The following is a 16,754-nucleotide window of genomic DNA, read 5'->3' on the forward strand; positions in this document are numbered from 1 at the left end:
TTTGGATGAATTTGGAATGAGACAACCTAGTGTTTCGTATCTAAGCCAGGATTTGTCGACGACGCAAATCATTGCAATGAAAATCAACCTTCAAAGTACGAAGGAAACGCTTTGTCAATTAAATACAAGCAGAGTGTAAATTATGCCCACATGATAACTCTTTCTTAAATTGATCAGCACAAAAACTTATGAATTTCAGCACAAATGCTTAATGTTAGTTAGACAGATATATGAACAATTATTTTTGTTATGAGTGAAAGATATAACTACAAAACAAGAATAATAACATCTCGAATAAAGTGTAAGTCAACAAATAATAATTAAGAGCACTTATTAAATAAAATGATTTTTATTAGCGTTCGTTTCATAATCTGTCTAACAGTGAGTGAGATAGTTTACACTCGTAGTGAGATGACAGTGGACAAGGTAGTTTCCGTGCGAGCGAAGTCGACCCCGCAGCGCGCGTATCGGTCATTCCCTCAGCAGTTAGCTAGTGAGCTACGTGTGCGACACCGTCTACTTACAGTTACCATGACAAGAAAGGTTAGTGAATGTAATTTATTGAAGTGTGACTCACGTTGCATTTATTTTTAATGTGGCATTTAATTTTAACTTTCTTGTTAACGTCCTTCCACGTAAACCCCGGCGGGAGTGATACCTTAGCCATGGCGTGGTGGCATATCTACACCGAGGGAAGCAAGCAAAGACAAATGAAAAATGATAGTATTGTGATATTAAGCCAACAGTATACATTATGTATATTTATATTATACATCAGGACAGGGTTGTATGGTTAGTCAGAAATGTTAATATGGATGAGCATGTGTGCTAAGCATTTATTATTGTTCCTTTGTGAACCAATATCAATATATTAGTAATATTTAAGAACTTTACTGTATTGGTTTATGCTTATTGTTACCTTTTAAGTACTTTATATTTTGTGTTATGACAACACTGGTGTAGTGATTACATGACAATGTAGAACGTTATATCATTGCCGTACAGACAAAACTGTGACATTAAAATGTTTGATTATATCCTCAAATAAATCTATACACCAGTAAAGTTCTTAATTATTTCGTTAGTTTGGTTTGTTAACAAATTACGAATGAGAGTTTGATTGCAACATATTTATTCCAAGTTGAGCAATTATAGGGATGCCACCTGAACCATTTAATAAAAATTACTAGTTAAGTGTCAGCGATGTAAGCGTTATTTATTCCTGTTAAGGAACAAATACAAGTTTAAAGTATTACAAGTACGAAACAAGATACAAAGCCACTTTTTTATGCAATATTTGTGAAGTTGGCATTAGTCTAAAAGATTGAAGTGGCATCCCTGGCACTAATATTCAGTAAAGCTATTTTGCAAGGACCTATTATTTTTATCTCTCTCATATAAGCAATTGTACAACTAAACAATGAAAATATCTGTGGACCTGTCACATAAAGTTAATTTAGGAAGATTCTGGATAGATCGAGATAGATAGAGGTCCGAAATTTTGAATAAGAGGGTATGATATTTCCTGTAAGTGTAAGCCAATACGATGAATAGTGTCGCCGTCCGGTTTCGCTACAGGATTCGCAACGTTCGGTCGTGCCAGGGAGAGTGCGACACTATCGAGTCAAACCCCTCGCATGCATTAGATTCCAAAACGGCGATGAAGCTCAGTGTAGCATGCACCACGGGTCACCGGGCTACGGTCGCGCGAGTCTCGAGGTCCACGGATATCGGTCGAGTGATACAGTGTGGGTGTGCGTGCGGCGCGGGCGGTACGTACGTTGTCGTCCAGTATGTCGGGCGGCGGCGGCAGGTGGTGGTCGGAGTGCGGGGGCGCCACGCGCTGCTTGCGCGTGCACTTGTGCTTGGCGTCCGGCGCCGCGCAGCCCGCGCCCGCCGCGCCCAGCGCCGCGCCCGGGCCCGCGCCCGCCTTCTTGCGGCCCGCCACGCCGCGCTCTACACGACGACGGACAAATGCTGAGGTTAATACCTATCGGTGAAGTAAACATTGGCGCGATCGTACAGATACGAACTCTTCGAAAATAAAACAAAAATTTTAGTACTCACCGTCCAAGTAGACCTTGGAGAACTTGGTGGGCAGGTCGGCGGCGGGGTGGTGGTGCGGGGGATGGTGCAGCGCGGGGTGAGGGTGCGGGTGCGCCGGCAGCAGCGCCCGGGCCGCTCCCGGGCCCGCCGCGCCGCCCGCGCCCGCCGTGCCCGGCGCCGCGGCGTGGCTCAGGCCCAGCGCTGCGGCTTGCGCCGCGCTTAAGCCCGAGTTGTCCTCGGTGGTCGCGTTAGCTGAAAATAATAATTTATAAAATTGCGAATGTCACACTACAAAGGATTGCCATTAACTATCATTTTGTTAGGACTAATATAAGTATGGAATCTTTAACGAATATACAAAAAAAACCCTTACTTCTAGGCAGCATAACCGAGTGGGGGAAGTCGAGCAGGAGTTGCACGACCGCGGTGTGGCCACCTTTGGCCGCTTCGATGAGCATGGTGGAGTTGTCCTTGAGCTTCCGAAACGGGTCCGCGTCGCACGCGAGGAGAAACTTGACCACATCCACGTGACCCCCGGCACACGCCAAGGAGAGCGGGGTGTGGTCGCCCAATGCGGTCATACGGTTCACGTCCGCGCCCTAAAGTACAAATTACGAATGAATCATCGCTATACCGACGGCACGCGCGAATCTCGTCGGAGACGAGTGGCTACCTTGCCGCTGAGGAACTGCACGGTGCAGACGTGTCCGGCGCGGCAGGCCTTCATGAGCGGCGTGCGGCCGCCCTCGCTCTCGTGCTCCAGCTCGGCGCCGGCGCGCAGCAGCAGGTCGGCCACGTCGGTGTGGCCGTTCTCGCACGCGTACGTCAGCGCCGTGTCGCCCGTCTGCGTCTGCGCGTTCACGTCGGCGCCCGCGTTCAGCAAGTATCTGCGCGGAGAGACTGTTAGTGTGGGGCCACGTGGTGGTGTGTGTCGCTTACTGAGTGGCGGGCACTGACCGGACGAGCTCCAGGTGTCCCTCCTGCGAGGCCTCCATGAGCGGCGTGGAGGCGCCGAGCTCGGCGTCGGCGCCGGCCTTGATGAGGAAGTCGGCCACCTCGAGGAAGCCGCCGCAGCACGCCAGCGTCAGCGCCGTCTCCTGCGTCTCCTCCGTCTGAGCGTTGATGGACGCGCCCTGCCCGAGCAGCAGCGCCACCATCTCCTCGTGACCTGCCAATTACAAGTAATGTTAGTTTGCATTGAAAAGTTCAGTGATATTTAACTAGAAACAGATCTAACGCAGACGTCTATACAACTGCTGGTAAGGTAATATAACTCTGACTCTCGTCTTAAAAAATACTATGACTCGTAGTGCATCCAGTTAGATAACGTTTATTTAATACCTTCTCTGGCGGCCTCCATGAGCGGCGTGTAGCCCTCGTCGTTGACCTCCTCGATGTTGGCGCCGCGCTCTAGCAGCAACATCGCCAACTCCACGTGACCGCCGCACGCCGCCAGCGTCAGCGGGGACTCGAAACTGTCCGTTGGCATGTTCACCTACAAACATATTTCATTTAGTCTAAATCTATTTTATAACAGTAAACTTTAAACAATAGTATGGATACATAAGACAGTCATACCTTACCTGATATTTATACATGTAAATAGTTAATGTATTTTATGTAAGTGAAAGGTTGAATTACCTGTGCACCGGAGTCTAGCAGTAGTCTCGCAACTTCCACGTGTCCGTCCATGCTGGCTTCCATAAGGGCAGTGTGCATTTCATCGGTCTTGTGCTCTCGGTCGGCGCCCGCAGCCAGCAGGAACCGCACCATGTCCAGGTGGCCTTTGTAGCACGCGAGCGTTAGCGCGGACTCCTTGAATTCGTTCGAGTGCGTATTGATGCCCGCGCCGTGCTCCAGGAGGATCTTGGCTACTCCCACGTGCCCCGCTGATGCCGCCTGGTGGTATATAAAAAAAAATGTTATGATTTATCACTCCTGTATCAATTTAGATAGCGATTTAGGTAAACGTTGATATTATTATTATTATCTATAATAGGTGCATATAAAACAATGACTCATTTCATCAAAGATTTAAAATATGCGATAAATATCGAACGTAATTGGTGTAATTATCAGTTCACATAATAACAGTATATAATTAATGTTATCTTGGTAACAAGTGGCATGGGAAAGGTGCAAGTGGTCGCACGGCTGCGAGCGGTGCGGGGTAGGGGAGAGTGAGGGAGTGGGGCTCACCTCCATGAGCGGCGTGTGTCCGTTCTCGTTGTGGTCCTCGACGTTGGCGCCGTTCTCGAGCAGCGCGCGCACGCACTCCTCGTGGCCGCCGGCGCACGCGTACATGAGCGGCGTGTTGCCGGAGCCCGACACGGCGTTCACGTCCGCGCCGTGCGCGATCAGCAGCCGCACGATGTCCACGTGGCCCGCGCTCGCCGCCTCCATCAGCGGCGTGCAGTCGCCCTGCACATCCTTCCGTCTTTAGCTATACACTGGCCTTTCGGTCGATAGTGTCCGAATACGACGCAACGATGATCGGTCAAACGCCTCTTATTGGCTTTCATGATGCGTCGTATTTAGACACTACCCTAGTTCACATAACACATTATTCAATTAACGTTTCAAAAAATTTACTCAAATTAATCGTGAAAGATTTACTAGTGATTTGAACTTTAAAAAAGAACAAGGTGTCATGGACAGTAACCTTGATGCCTCTGTCCTCGACGCTGGCGTGCATGGCGAGCAGCACCTGCGCCAGCTCGTAGTAGCCGGCGGAGCAGGCGAGCGACAGCAGCGACTCGCCCTCCTCCGTGGTCTCGTGCACGGAGCGGCCCTCCGTCAGCAGCTTGCGCACCGTGCCCACGTCGCCGTCCGAGCACGCCTCGGCCAGCGACGGCGCGCCGTCCGCGCCCACCGGCGCCGCCGCCGTCGGCGTCGTGCCCGTCGCGCTCGACCCGCATTGTTGGCTGCACCACAACGATAATTATATTAACTATGCTCGAACACACGGTGCAGCGTAGCGACGCAGACGGTGTAATCAGATAAGATCAAAGCTTGACAAATCACAGCCCCGAGGGCGGTCTCGATCGAGACGACGAGGGACTTAATCTTCGTCGACCCGAGAGGCTTCCCGCCCCCGTATGCGTAGACTCAAATCTCGGAGTATCATCATAAAAAAATATAAATACAAAATGTTGTAATTCTGCATTTTGTGTGGAATTGTCTAATTGATTTGCAAACCAAAATACTGCGCAATATTGGCAAGATAAAAACAAAACATTCCTAACACGTGGTTTAACATAATTCGTCAATCTTACTACCCTGTTTATATTTACATTAATTCAACGTCGTCGTATTTGCGTATCAACAGATATTGATAGATACGAAGTGTGAAATAGGCACTTATCGTAAGAGATAAGACGGTGTTCTTAAAAATTAAAGGAGAAGAATAACAAACCAGTATTTACAGAGAAGTCTGTTTTAAACAACAGAAACACAAATCAACACAGTGATAACACTACGAGTATTACGCTGATTAATAATAATAATAAACAGTAAGTAAATACCGCGAAGTGACGGAGTGGGAAATCGAATGATAAAATTATGCTAACGACCAGGAAAACTATTTCTTATGAATGAAGTGAAAACAGAGAAAGGTGACGTAATGACGTAACGTTGATATTTTAAGATCAACAAACGCCGAGTAAATGAAGCACGTGCTTCAAATAAGAATACAGAGTAATCATGCTATAGGCTATTGACAATTACCATTACTTAGTAATCTGAACAAGAATTGTTATACATTTCGATAAAGGTAAAATTGTCTACCCCTAATCTTGGAAGTTTTTTGCAATTTACACATTCATAAAAAAAACGTTTAAAATGCGGCACTCTTCAAAGATACTCTTCATATTAATACAAAATCTTACAAAAACTGGAACAAATCAAAATGCTTTCGATGTCTCTATAAGGTTATTCCAGGTTACACAGACGTTCGACGTTCTGGTTTGGAAATAGCCGTTACAGTTTTAATTTATGAACGGACTTTAAAATAACCAGATCAATATGATAGAGGTAGAATAAGCACGCGCTGTGTTACACAGATTTACGATACGGTCCACATTGATACTGAACGTAGCAGATAAGCGTTGATGGAAATCATTCGATACTGGATAATTTGCTACTCTATGTCAACAGTTTGTTATTGATCTATAGAATTTGAATATGAAAGAAATTCTTTGAGCGTAGATAAAAATGTGTCATCATATTGTAGATATGATGACACATTCTATCAAATCCCTGCAGTTCCCTGATAGTTGCTATGTTCTAGTGATAATATTGAGTAGTTCTTACTTTTTGTCCTGGTGGTGGTGTCGGTGGTGCGGCGGTGGCTGGTCGCTGCGCATGCGCGTGAGCGCGGCGGCCGCCTCGTCCAGCGCGCACGACACCGACGACGTCAGCCGCCGGAGCACCTCTGGGTCGGCGAGATGCTTGCCCTCGCCGGATAGTTTGCCGATGCCTGTCAACAATATTCACGCTCAATAAATAAATACTTACAAGGTTTTAGTAAAAAGTGTAAAAACTATATTACATGACAATCTATAAGTGTTCTTCGAGGAAGCGTGAACAAAGATTAACGAGATTATCTATTTGATATCGGGCTAGGTAAAAAACAATTATTCAATACAATCGTTAGATCGTATTTGAAAAACTTCACTTCATCGAACGTTAAGTGTGGCGACAATCCGTTAGAGAAACTTAAAAGCGACTACGATTTCCTTTAAAGGAGCCTGATTAAGCCGTAGATTGCAATGCAATCAATGTACGCCACCGCCGTAGATGTTAACTAAGATAGGTTCACTTTGTAAAGTAACTTTATTACAAAAGTGAAAATATAGAGTCGTGACGAACCGGAACGTACTCCGGCCAAACAATAATTGAATGATCCGAGTTCATTAACTTTTATTCGACCTCCGAGGTGTCTACTAAGTTTAGCAATCACTATCATAATAGCTAATGGCGAGTGTTACAAATGATCGGACAAGGGCGAGCGGCGCCTAAACGACACAAATCGCGTATCTGCGGCCAGGAAAAGCGGCACGTGTCCATTCAGATAAAGGTTTATTGGCCAGAACTGTATTCTGTGGTTATTGAATATGATCCGTTCACACATCTAAACCACAAAAATGTAAAACACTTCAAAGATTTAAGCATGAAACTGGAAGCTTGACCGCCGGATATGTTAATCGTATTAATGTTATCATAGCGATGGTTTAACTGGGGCCAAATGTTTCTAGTAAAAGTAAGGTCACTAATAATGATCTTTGAATATGTGTAACTCCTATGCGTCTGATTGTGTAATCCGTAAAGCTTTTATTTTAATCTGTATTTTGATTCTCGCTTCGTTTTAGCCCATAAATATATTATACATGTAGATATTTATCATATTATATTATCCATTAGGCCCCTACCTTTCTCAACGTAATCTTAGGTTTAACTTGTTCTTATTAACTTTATAATTATTTTTGACGATCTTTGATCTACAAAAAACTATATTTTATCATGTTTAGTTTTCCATTATACAACACGTTATGCATGAGATAAATTTTTGATGTTGCATGCCATATGTGGTACGACAAAAAAACAAACAGAGCTTTTTTGTTATCATGTTCACATGCAATGGATTTGCGAATAGATCATATTGTATCCATAAAGTTATTATGCAAGTATTTAAAATAATGAAAAGAACTAGTTATATGTAGACAGGTCAATGACATTTCGGTTCTTTCTATGGAACTACTATCACGATATGGAGTAAATTTTTACTTCCTGCAACTAACAACAAAGTGAAAATATCAAAGATGAAGTGTTACTTGCTTACGAGAATGTCTGTGGATAAATGCACAGAAAATCACAGTGATGGACAATTTAAATACAAATTACAATAGAGTATGGTCACTGGATTCAGAACTCTAGGGCGCGGGTTCACGCAATTAATTCATTATAATGAACTGTGGCGCGCTTCACTTCATATTGTGAATTAATTGAATCAAACAAATAAAACAAAGTGTATTTGTTCAATGTATTGTTCAGTTCCTCCGCGGCTACCGAATCACGGAATATTTTTATGCATACCGTTATCACTCGGCAATATAGAATCCCTAATTTAGGAGCCGAACAATCAAACCGTTTGTCTGGAAATGAATATTGAATTAACTTACGAACGGAAGTGACCGTGGCTAAAAGCGATTTAGGAACTTTTAATAATCATGTATGAACAAAGTTTTGTTATGTTACGATTCATAATATAATCAACTCTTGATGTCTTGTTTTTACGTAATCGTTTCAAAGGAATTCAATGGAAGACAAGATCACAACATGGGGGCTAAAGGAATGTTACATATTTCATTCATTATCTATCGCACAAGTTTCTCGCCGATTTCCAACTGATTTCTTACTTTGTCGGAATAACTTTAAATGAAGATGAGCGCTTCTAGAGCAACACTCGGTCATTCAATGTTCTGCATGTGGTTTATAGTTTTGCCAACACTTGTTTAACATAATTTAAATAATGCATTTCAAATGTTAATAAACATACACACAATATAGGTATATTTTCTTTAAGCCGTGAATATTTTTAAATTTCAATAAATATGTTGGAACTTTTATTTACCCTTCGGTGACACCATTTTCCGAGGAAATCATTATTATATCATGTGGCATGATTCACAGTATTTTCAGAGGCGACTTAAAAATAGCGGCTCTACTGTAAACGCCGCTATAAATTGTCACCTGAGCGAAGTCTGAACAGACCTCGTTCTAACATAAAATATAGAACAATACAGTAATGCAAGTAGGAGTTCAATAGCCCTTGAAGAGCGGTTAAACAGCGTGAGTTAAAATCTTCATTGTACTGTTCAGTCTCATCTGAGCCATTAAATTATTAAAATACCTTTATGAAATAAGAATTCTTCATCTGTATTTAACATCATGCTCTTTTTTAACTTATCATGCAGTACGCGATACAGCCTGCATAAAATAACTTAAGTAAGAAATGCTTTAGAGATACGATCTCCGGGGTAACTTGTAGCGTTCAAAAATGAAACTGTTAACTTTTTATGGATAATGTGGGCGCAGTGCTTCTTGTTATGGCATCTGCGTCCCACTGACAATATTATCATGCGAGCTTTTGACCCGTACGCGCGCTAACGTGTAAGCTTCAATAACGCTTACAAAGCGCAGGGAAACCCGTAAAAACCGATCGATCAGAGAAGGCTTCCTGTCAAGTGATTCCCTAATAAAACGTCATGGTAGAATCGCCCACGTCCGCGTGTTGCGCCTACATTTGCGGGCCGTTAGGGAGATCTTTCCGCGGCACTTCGTGCATTAGTTACGTCACGAATCGCAGTACTTGGGTGGTGAACTAGCGAGTACTAGCGACGGGCGATCGCTCGCCGTGCAGATACTGTAATGAGATGCCAAATGACAAGACTTCGTACTTGCAACAATGCAATGCCGACTATACGCTATACCGACAATAATTTTAACTCGTAGAGGTCGATGCTGACCTTACACAACCCCCGAGCACTTGTTTTACTACATCTATCTATGTATGCTAATACCATGAACAATAACTTGGGTGCGATGTTTCATTATTATAATATTGCTCAGGGACAAAACTTAGATAATAATTGTATATCAATAAACTATAATTTGCAGATTGGAAATACGTGATACACGATATCGCATATTAGGCAATATGGGCAAGCAGCATTTATGGACAACACAGCATAGACAGTGAGTATAATGTGTAGGAAGCTTAATAATATGGGTGTGTTCGTTTTTACTTTTAAATTATTTCTTTGCAACTATGTCCAAGGTCGTTTCCAGGTAGATTTTAGACTATAGTCTATGCTGCATTGTGAGATTACTTATCGTCTATCGACTACCGTAGATAATAAATAAATAACGCGAATAAGTTCTGAGAGTAAAGTGGTGAACAATATTTATGTTAAACGTATTAAAGTGTTGTTTGTGTGAGTTTGCAGACAAACGAAAGTTATCGATTTGTTCTATAATACGTAGCTAGACATAATAGCGAGTGCAGCTATGTGTGCGAAGAGGTCAAGGCGGGTTATGCTTTATTTTACTAACGCTGACGCCCTTGCTCGCTCATGTTTTGTGTTAAAATTACATCGCTTCTTTGATCAATGGATAACGCAATATTCAACATACAACAAAGGCTAAAATTAACTAATTGTAATAAAAATACTGTTAAAATAAGTAGGTAGGTGCCTATCTATTTATTAGAAAATCTATTATACAACAACGCGTGCGACACCTACCTTGAAAATGAATTAATTGAGTCGCAATAAAAACATTGTCATTATTAATACATGGAAGATGCAACATTTATAAACTTCAACACTTGCATACTATTTAATAGTAGTTTATTTTCCAAAAATACTGTTAAACATGAATCAAGCCCATAAATAAAAACACAATACGTAACGAATAAATTAAAACGACTATTTTTATGCTAACAGATGATTTACAAAATAAAGATAATGCGTGGATCACGCTACCATGTGGCCGCCACGGCCGCGGAGCGAGTGTAGCGCAACTCCAAAGAGAATATTATATGGGCGTCCGAAGCTTATCAATTGCTATGGGGCACTGAGCGTGTGGTATGAGTAATCGGAGCGAGCGATACTATGACGTAAACATAAATAATACACGCATACAAACCATTTATTTCATTTTTGTATTACAGTAATAAGAAAACAAGCATTTATCGCTGCACGTCAATCGTTTTTCATTTACGTACTAACCCCGATTCTAATCAGCAAGTACACCGGTGTTGAATATTGAACATACAAAACTTTGCCATAAAAAATCTCTTGGTATAGTTAAAACGATTTTTTGTAAGCAACGCAAATTCAAACACTGAGCACGATGGAAAGATTGAAACACGATATTCACATGGATAGGAAGGAAAGTTGCTATGGTGTGGCCTAAGTCGCTGGTCGCTATTAGTTTAGTCCACACATAGCGTCAGTGCGTCGTGTAGTGGCGCGTCTGCTTAGAAGTGACGTTGCACATTTCGGACGTCAAGTCTACCATCACGACGCGAGCCGTAGCGTTGGAAATCGTGTACAAATAGGAAACATGCAAATATCAGCTGTATTCGCACGTCGTAGGACGGGCCAAGAGCGCGCGTTACAAACAAATGAAATTCAAAAACATTATCATAATTAATGGTATCCAACGGCGGCGCACACTAAAGAAATACATTGTGCTCTATTCAACCACAACCAAATAAATTATTAATAAACTCGTATTTCTTCAACATCATGATTGTTATTAGAAACTGTGTGTGCAGAAAAACGAAGGGCAAAGTACGACAAGAAAGTTTTGATGAATGACACCAGCCATCCATCATAATCGTGCACACAATTACTATAAAATTTCCTACGATATGATGCTGTAATTAATTTTAAAGCATGCAACATTTATGTAACGAGGCTAATGTTGTGAACGCTTCAAAGAATTTAAAAACATGAACCAAATCGAGAACTAAGATGATAGAACTTTGGACTTAAGCTTGTAAATCTAGGCAAAGAGTTAGTCACATCGTATGTATAGAATGTATTATGCATATCACAGCTATGAGACACGCTTAAATCGAGTAAAACCGTACGATTCTCATTTGCAGACGTATATTGAACTAAGAGCAACGTCACGCGTGTGTCAACAATACAACAGCTGCACATAGATAAGTTTAAGTACCGTCCGTAATTTACTTAAACCGGTAGTGCTAAATGGCCGAACACTAACTTCCTGACTACTCGAATATGCATACCTTAACCTACGAAGAGGCACGTCGTATGAGGAAAATTCCTTTTACTCGCTCTTATACTTTGTCAAGCATACGAATTCGATACATTCTTTAGATTCTCCAATCCTTTAATTAAGATATTATTGAACACTCTACAGTGTTCAATAATATCTTAGTTTACGGGATGAAATTAAAAGTCGTGACGTATTAATTTACAGACAAGGTTTTTCTACAGTACAACTTGTGTTCAGACATGTCTGAGGAGCTAGTTTCGTCATAAGTAAAAGAAAAATATATAAGAGCTTCCAGTCAAAGCTATCTAGGTTGAGTACTCTTTTTTGTTCTATTTCTGAAATATGTGCCAGTGTCCTAAATCTGTGACAGTAGCCAAAGCTTGTACTTATCACAAATGGGTAAGTTATTCGCACCCTTATAGTAAAGTCTATAGTTTTTAAACCTGTAATTTCTAACTAAATGTTTCATAAAATCATACAGTGTAAGAAATTAACCAAAATAAAAAAATATTTTGTTTTGCATATAAGTAATATGATGAAAGATGATCAAATTAAATAGGTAATAACTGGTTTTAGAAACAATTTAATTATTATATTATGTAACCTGTAGTATGAATAAGTTTCAGCCGTAACAATAACTATGATAGAAATGTAGATGCTCTATCAACTATGCAAATGTTATTAGCTGTGATGAGTGAGCACTGCGAGTGTTAGTACATACATAACAATAATATAAATTACAACATTAGCATTAATATTAACTAAACTGTTTAAAATTATAATTAATGTTTTCATATGGGTATATAGAGACCTAAGAATGCCACTTGGTAATGTCCTTGCCTTCCCTTGCTTTCATTCACATCCATAGTCACAACTTTCCTAACCCTATGGGAAAAAGGCGTGATTCTATGTATGTATGTTTTCATATCCCTAAGTAATGGCACGAAATTATATTAAACTTTTGGCTTAACTGCCTTGAAAGAGGACAGCAAAGGTACTGTAGCTTATTATTAAGTCCAAAGTCCAATATTAAGTGTTTTAGGTATAGATAGTTACAGCTGAATAAAACATTGAAACTTTAGGACAGAGTAAATATTGAGGGACAAAATATTAACAAAAATCAAGGTGACTCATTGAATAATTAATCGATAAAAATATTCCACATACATAAATATTATGTACTTAAAAGTGAAGTACAATATTTTGCTTTTTTTCTACAAAAATACGTACATATACATACAAAACCACACTTTTTTCCCATAGAGGTAGACAGAGGCCAGAGTACTCCACTTGGTATCATCCTATCAAATTTCCTTTGCCTCATTTATATGCACACAATATTTTGCCACAAAATTAAACTATTCAACGAAAATAGAAGAAAAATAAATAGAATATCAAAGAAGTAGTTCAATTAACATATACCTAAACATAAAGTATTGTGATGATACTAATTTGTGACAGATTGTTTGTTTACATACGGCTATACCAACAAGCAGAGTTCATTCAACTCACAATTGGAACAAGTTTTTAATTCACAGATAAATTGGGATATCAAACCAAAATATACTACAAAGTGTACATAATTTTGAGAAACATTGTAGACTAGAATTATAAATAACAAGCTTAAGATTTGTTATTTTTTAAGAACATGATTTTTTTGGACCCTATAACAAAAATGTGTTAGTTTGTGTTTTATTGAATCATATAAAGTATAGTTGTTTTATTACAATAGACCACACAATGCTGGTTATAGGCAAAAGCTTATGTGATGACATCATTTGCTTATTTACCTAGTTTTAAATGTATAAATTGTATATTACAAACATTGGCCAAGTGAGACTAAATTTTAAGTGGCAACTAGGGAGCTGGGAACTTTCAAGAATTTGAGTTACTAAAATACAATATACATGGTTTAAACTATAGTGTTATGGTACAACACAAAAGATAATAATAATATATGACATGGATATAATCAATGGCATTTGTATTTCATGAGATAACAATGCAATCCTAATTTATATGGGGGAATGAATCCCATATCATTGATATTGAATAAATGCTTAGTTATTGACAATAAGGTGAAATGAGACCTTTGTAATACTCATTTTAGAATAAAAATGTGTTTTTCTTTGTGAAAAATAAGCTATGCATGAGAAGGTGGGATTTGTATTTTGTTTGTGTTTATATAAATATTTTTATCTATTTGCTTTAGCTTTAAAATGATCAAATAAGGTTTTAATACTCTGCTAATCATCAATAACACTGAATGTCATATTGTGTGAATATCAAAGTGATTATTTTAATCTATTGCTGCACAACTGTACTAAAATGTAGAGCTACAGGGAAAATGGCAACAAAGAGTGCCTAGTTAGACCTTGACAACTTTAAAAGAGTTATTCAGAATAATTAGTCTGTAGATTCAAATGAAACAAAAAAAGGTTTTCTACAAAGAGGAGCAGTGATATTTAAGAGACTTGAGAAGCTTATCTTTATATATACAAACCATAAATTCTAATAAGACATGCACACATATTTGTAAACAATTCTGCTGAACACTTGAAACTTTTAACTGTCTATAAACACATTGCAATAGTGAATTAAGCACGTGTGTATTAGATTTAAGGTTTGCATTATGTTTTAGAAAAATATAAGTAACTGACCTGCAGCTTCAAGCAGTGCTTCAAGTCGTGCCTGCATCTCAGGGTCGACGGCTCGCTCACCATCCTCGTGGGTCAGGAGGAACTTGGATGGCTCTGCAGTGCCGCCTTCTTCGTCCATCTCGGCCTGCCATACAAGTAAAGAAACAATCAAACATATTCATACAAATAAAATAAATAAAGTACACAATTTTAAGCTTTTTGAAATTAGCTTCTTAAATGTGATTGCAACTTAAATTCTTAAATAGACTTGTAATTTTTCTATTTGTTTATGGGCTTCCTAGTTGAATTATTAGCTTTTAACTTGAAATAAATAATGTAAATAAAATGCTTACATTGGTAACTGTTGTTGTTATCATTCTGTTTATTTCATTGCTTAGTCATTTGATTTAAAGGTTAACAAAGCAGTTGTTATGATACAATTCTAGTTTCACAACACCAAAAAGCATTAGAGGTTAGTGTTATATTGAACATTCTATTTTGTCAATTTTGTAAAGTGTTTGAACATCTCAAAGCACATTTAGGTTACATATTAGTAATGTTAACTTAATTGGAATGTTGAAATTGAGATATAATAGCATGTTAGAATCACAAGGACCATTCAACATAAAGAAAACACAAATATAAGTGGTAACTGTCCATAGCACACACATTATGCAGGTTAACGGTAAGAGTCACTCAAACTGCAACAGCGGTTGTTGTTGGTGAAGCTCTGGGCACTCAGTAATGTTGTCTTCGACTTACCAACAGGTCTGGCCTGCTAAGGCACAAACAAGCCAGCAAGATCTATAACACCAACGAGAAACATGTGAGATCTACTGACAATGTGGTGCGTAAGGACGAGTTTACAGCTAAACATTACTGTCAATGGTCCTTGCAATTCACCAGTAACCATAGTTTTTGCGCGAATATCACTAGACGTAGCGTACGGCTTGACCGTTCGTGACGACACAAAACATTCCATCATCGACATTATTTGTGACCAATCTTATAGAAAATTATATAATTCGCACTTTCGTAGTAAAATAACGTCATGGATATCCATTATTCAGAGATTTACATCGACTGAATGCATGTGATCCGAGAAACATGGCCACCGCACATCAATCCCTATCCAAAACACAAATAGACAATGAAAACTATCTTACGGCGGATTAGCCCTTAGACATCGTACAATTACAAAGAATCAATTGAATACTGTCTAGGAGCGGCTGGCATAAATAATTTCATGCATTACTCAGTAGTACGTATGTACTTATGACTTTCTGACGTTTTACGGAATATTTGGCAAGCGACGTACTCTATTCAGAATGTAAAATAGATTAGTCCATTTCAGCGTGCTACGCACGATTTCAAGCAAATATTGCTGGTAGAAGAGTAGTTTCGGTAATAGAAGAAACTGTACGGTTAGAGCAGACATGTACAAGATGTCCCTTGCAGTATTTAGAGCGGTACAGATAATCACATTCCCTCACTGCCACCGCCTCTGCCGAAAACAAAACACGTTTTACCTCGGACACAGAGTCATCCTCGCTTTCCGAAGAGTCCGTCATGTATTTGGCAGGCGCTCCTGAGTACGTTTCGGTTTCAGATTTGGCCGGACTCGAAGCCGAACTTTGAGGAGTGGACGATTTTACCACATCAAGTTGCACATTCACCTTATCGATATTTCGGTTTTCAGACTGTCCAACATTCTGCATCTTTGTCCTAATCCAATATAACTTAATTAGTCTTTTAGTATCAACACTTTTTCTACGAAATTAACACGATCTTATATTAGCAAACAAAATTTATTTCGTCATTTAGCCAGGTTGATACCCGCCATGTCTACTACTATGGCGAGGTTCCCGGATGCTTCAAGTAGGCTAACCAATTATCTCCCTCTGGCGACAAAATTCAGAACTTCTCGAGACGCCATCTAACTTCAAAAATGTGTAACTGCAATCAAAGACAATATTTAGATTTTTTATTGTCTAAGGCAATAAAAGTTTCTGCCTTATGAAACAGTTCAATATTTGTTATTTAAATAAATTGCATGGTAAAAAGATTTTTGAGTGTTTTTCTCGTCGATATAACCGCAACTCACCATAAAATTAAAATGAGCGCTAAGATTGACGAATATTCCAAAATTTTATTTAGTCATAGACAATTCATAGAGTAATGCCGAGGGGCCATTTAATCGCGATTTGATTCTAAATATCAATAAAGTCATGAGTAATTTCTATAAATTTATTGCAACAT

At 39.6% G+C, this 16,754-nt stretch overlaps 1 protein-coding gene across 10 annotated transcripts in view; it reads right to left on the bottom strand.

The window, feature by feature from the left end:
• Positions 1-16,387, bottom strand: part of mask (multiple ankyrin repeats single KH domain) — a 30,051-nt gene extending 13,664 nt beyond the window's left edge. For 5 of the 10 annotated variants that reach the window (XM_076120074.1, XM_076120069.1, XM_076120076.1 and 2 more), the window contains exons 1-14: positions 16,025-16,387; positions 15,258-15,299; positions 14,517-14,640; positions 6,358-6,523; positions 4,709-4,970; positions 4,246-4,476; positions 3,688-3,945; positions 3,388-3,541; positions 3,004-3,214; positions 2,720-2,933; positions 2,420-2,645; positions 2,068-2,298; positions 1,781-1,956; positions 578-682 (exon numbers count right to left, since the gene is read on the bottom strand). In XM_076120074.1, coding sequence (XP_075976189.1) covers positions 578-682; positions 1,781-1,956; positions 2,068-2,298; positions 2,420-2,645; positions 2,720-2,933; positions 3,004-3,214; positions 3,388-3,541; positions 3,688-3,945; positions 4,246-4,476; positions 4,709-4,970; positions 6,358-6,523; positions 14,517-14,640; positions 15,258-15,299; positions 16,025-16,213 — 2,589 coding nt within the window. In that variant the 5' untranslated portion in view covers positions 16,214-16,387. The remainder of the gene's footprint in view (positions 1-577; positions 683-1,780; positions 1,957-2,067; positions 2,299-2,419; positions 2,646-2,719; positions 2,934-3,003; positions 3,215-3,387; positions 3,542-3,687; positions 3,946-4,245; positions 4,477-4,708; positions 4,971-6,357; positions 6,524-14,516; positions 14,641-15,257; positions 15,300-16,024) is intronic. The other 5 variants (XM_076120078.1, XM_076120070.1, XM_076120077.1 and 2 more) reach the window with 3 other exon arrangements.
• Positions 16,388-16,754: the final 367 nt, after the last annotated feature.

Source organism: Anticarsia gemmatalis, chromosome 11 (genome assembly GCF_050436995.1).
Source record: "Anticarsia gemmatalis isolate Benzon Research Colony breed Stoneville strain chromosome 11, ilAntGemm2 primary, whole genome shotgun sequence".
In the NCBI taxonomy this organism is placed as follows: domain Eukaryota; kingdom Metazoa; phylum Arthropoda; class Insecta; order Lepidoptera; family Erebidae; genus Anticarsia; species Anticarsia gemmatalis.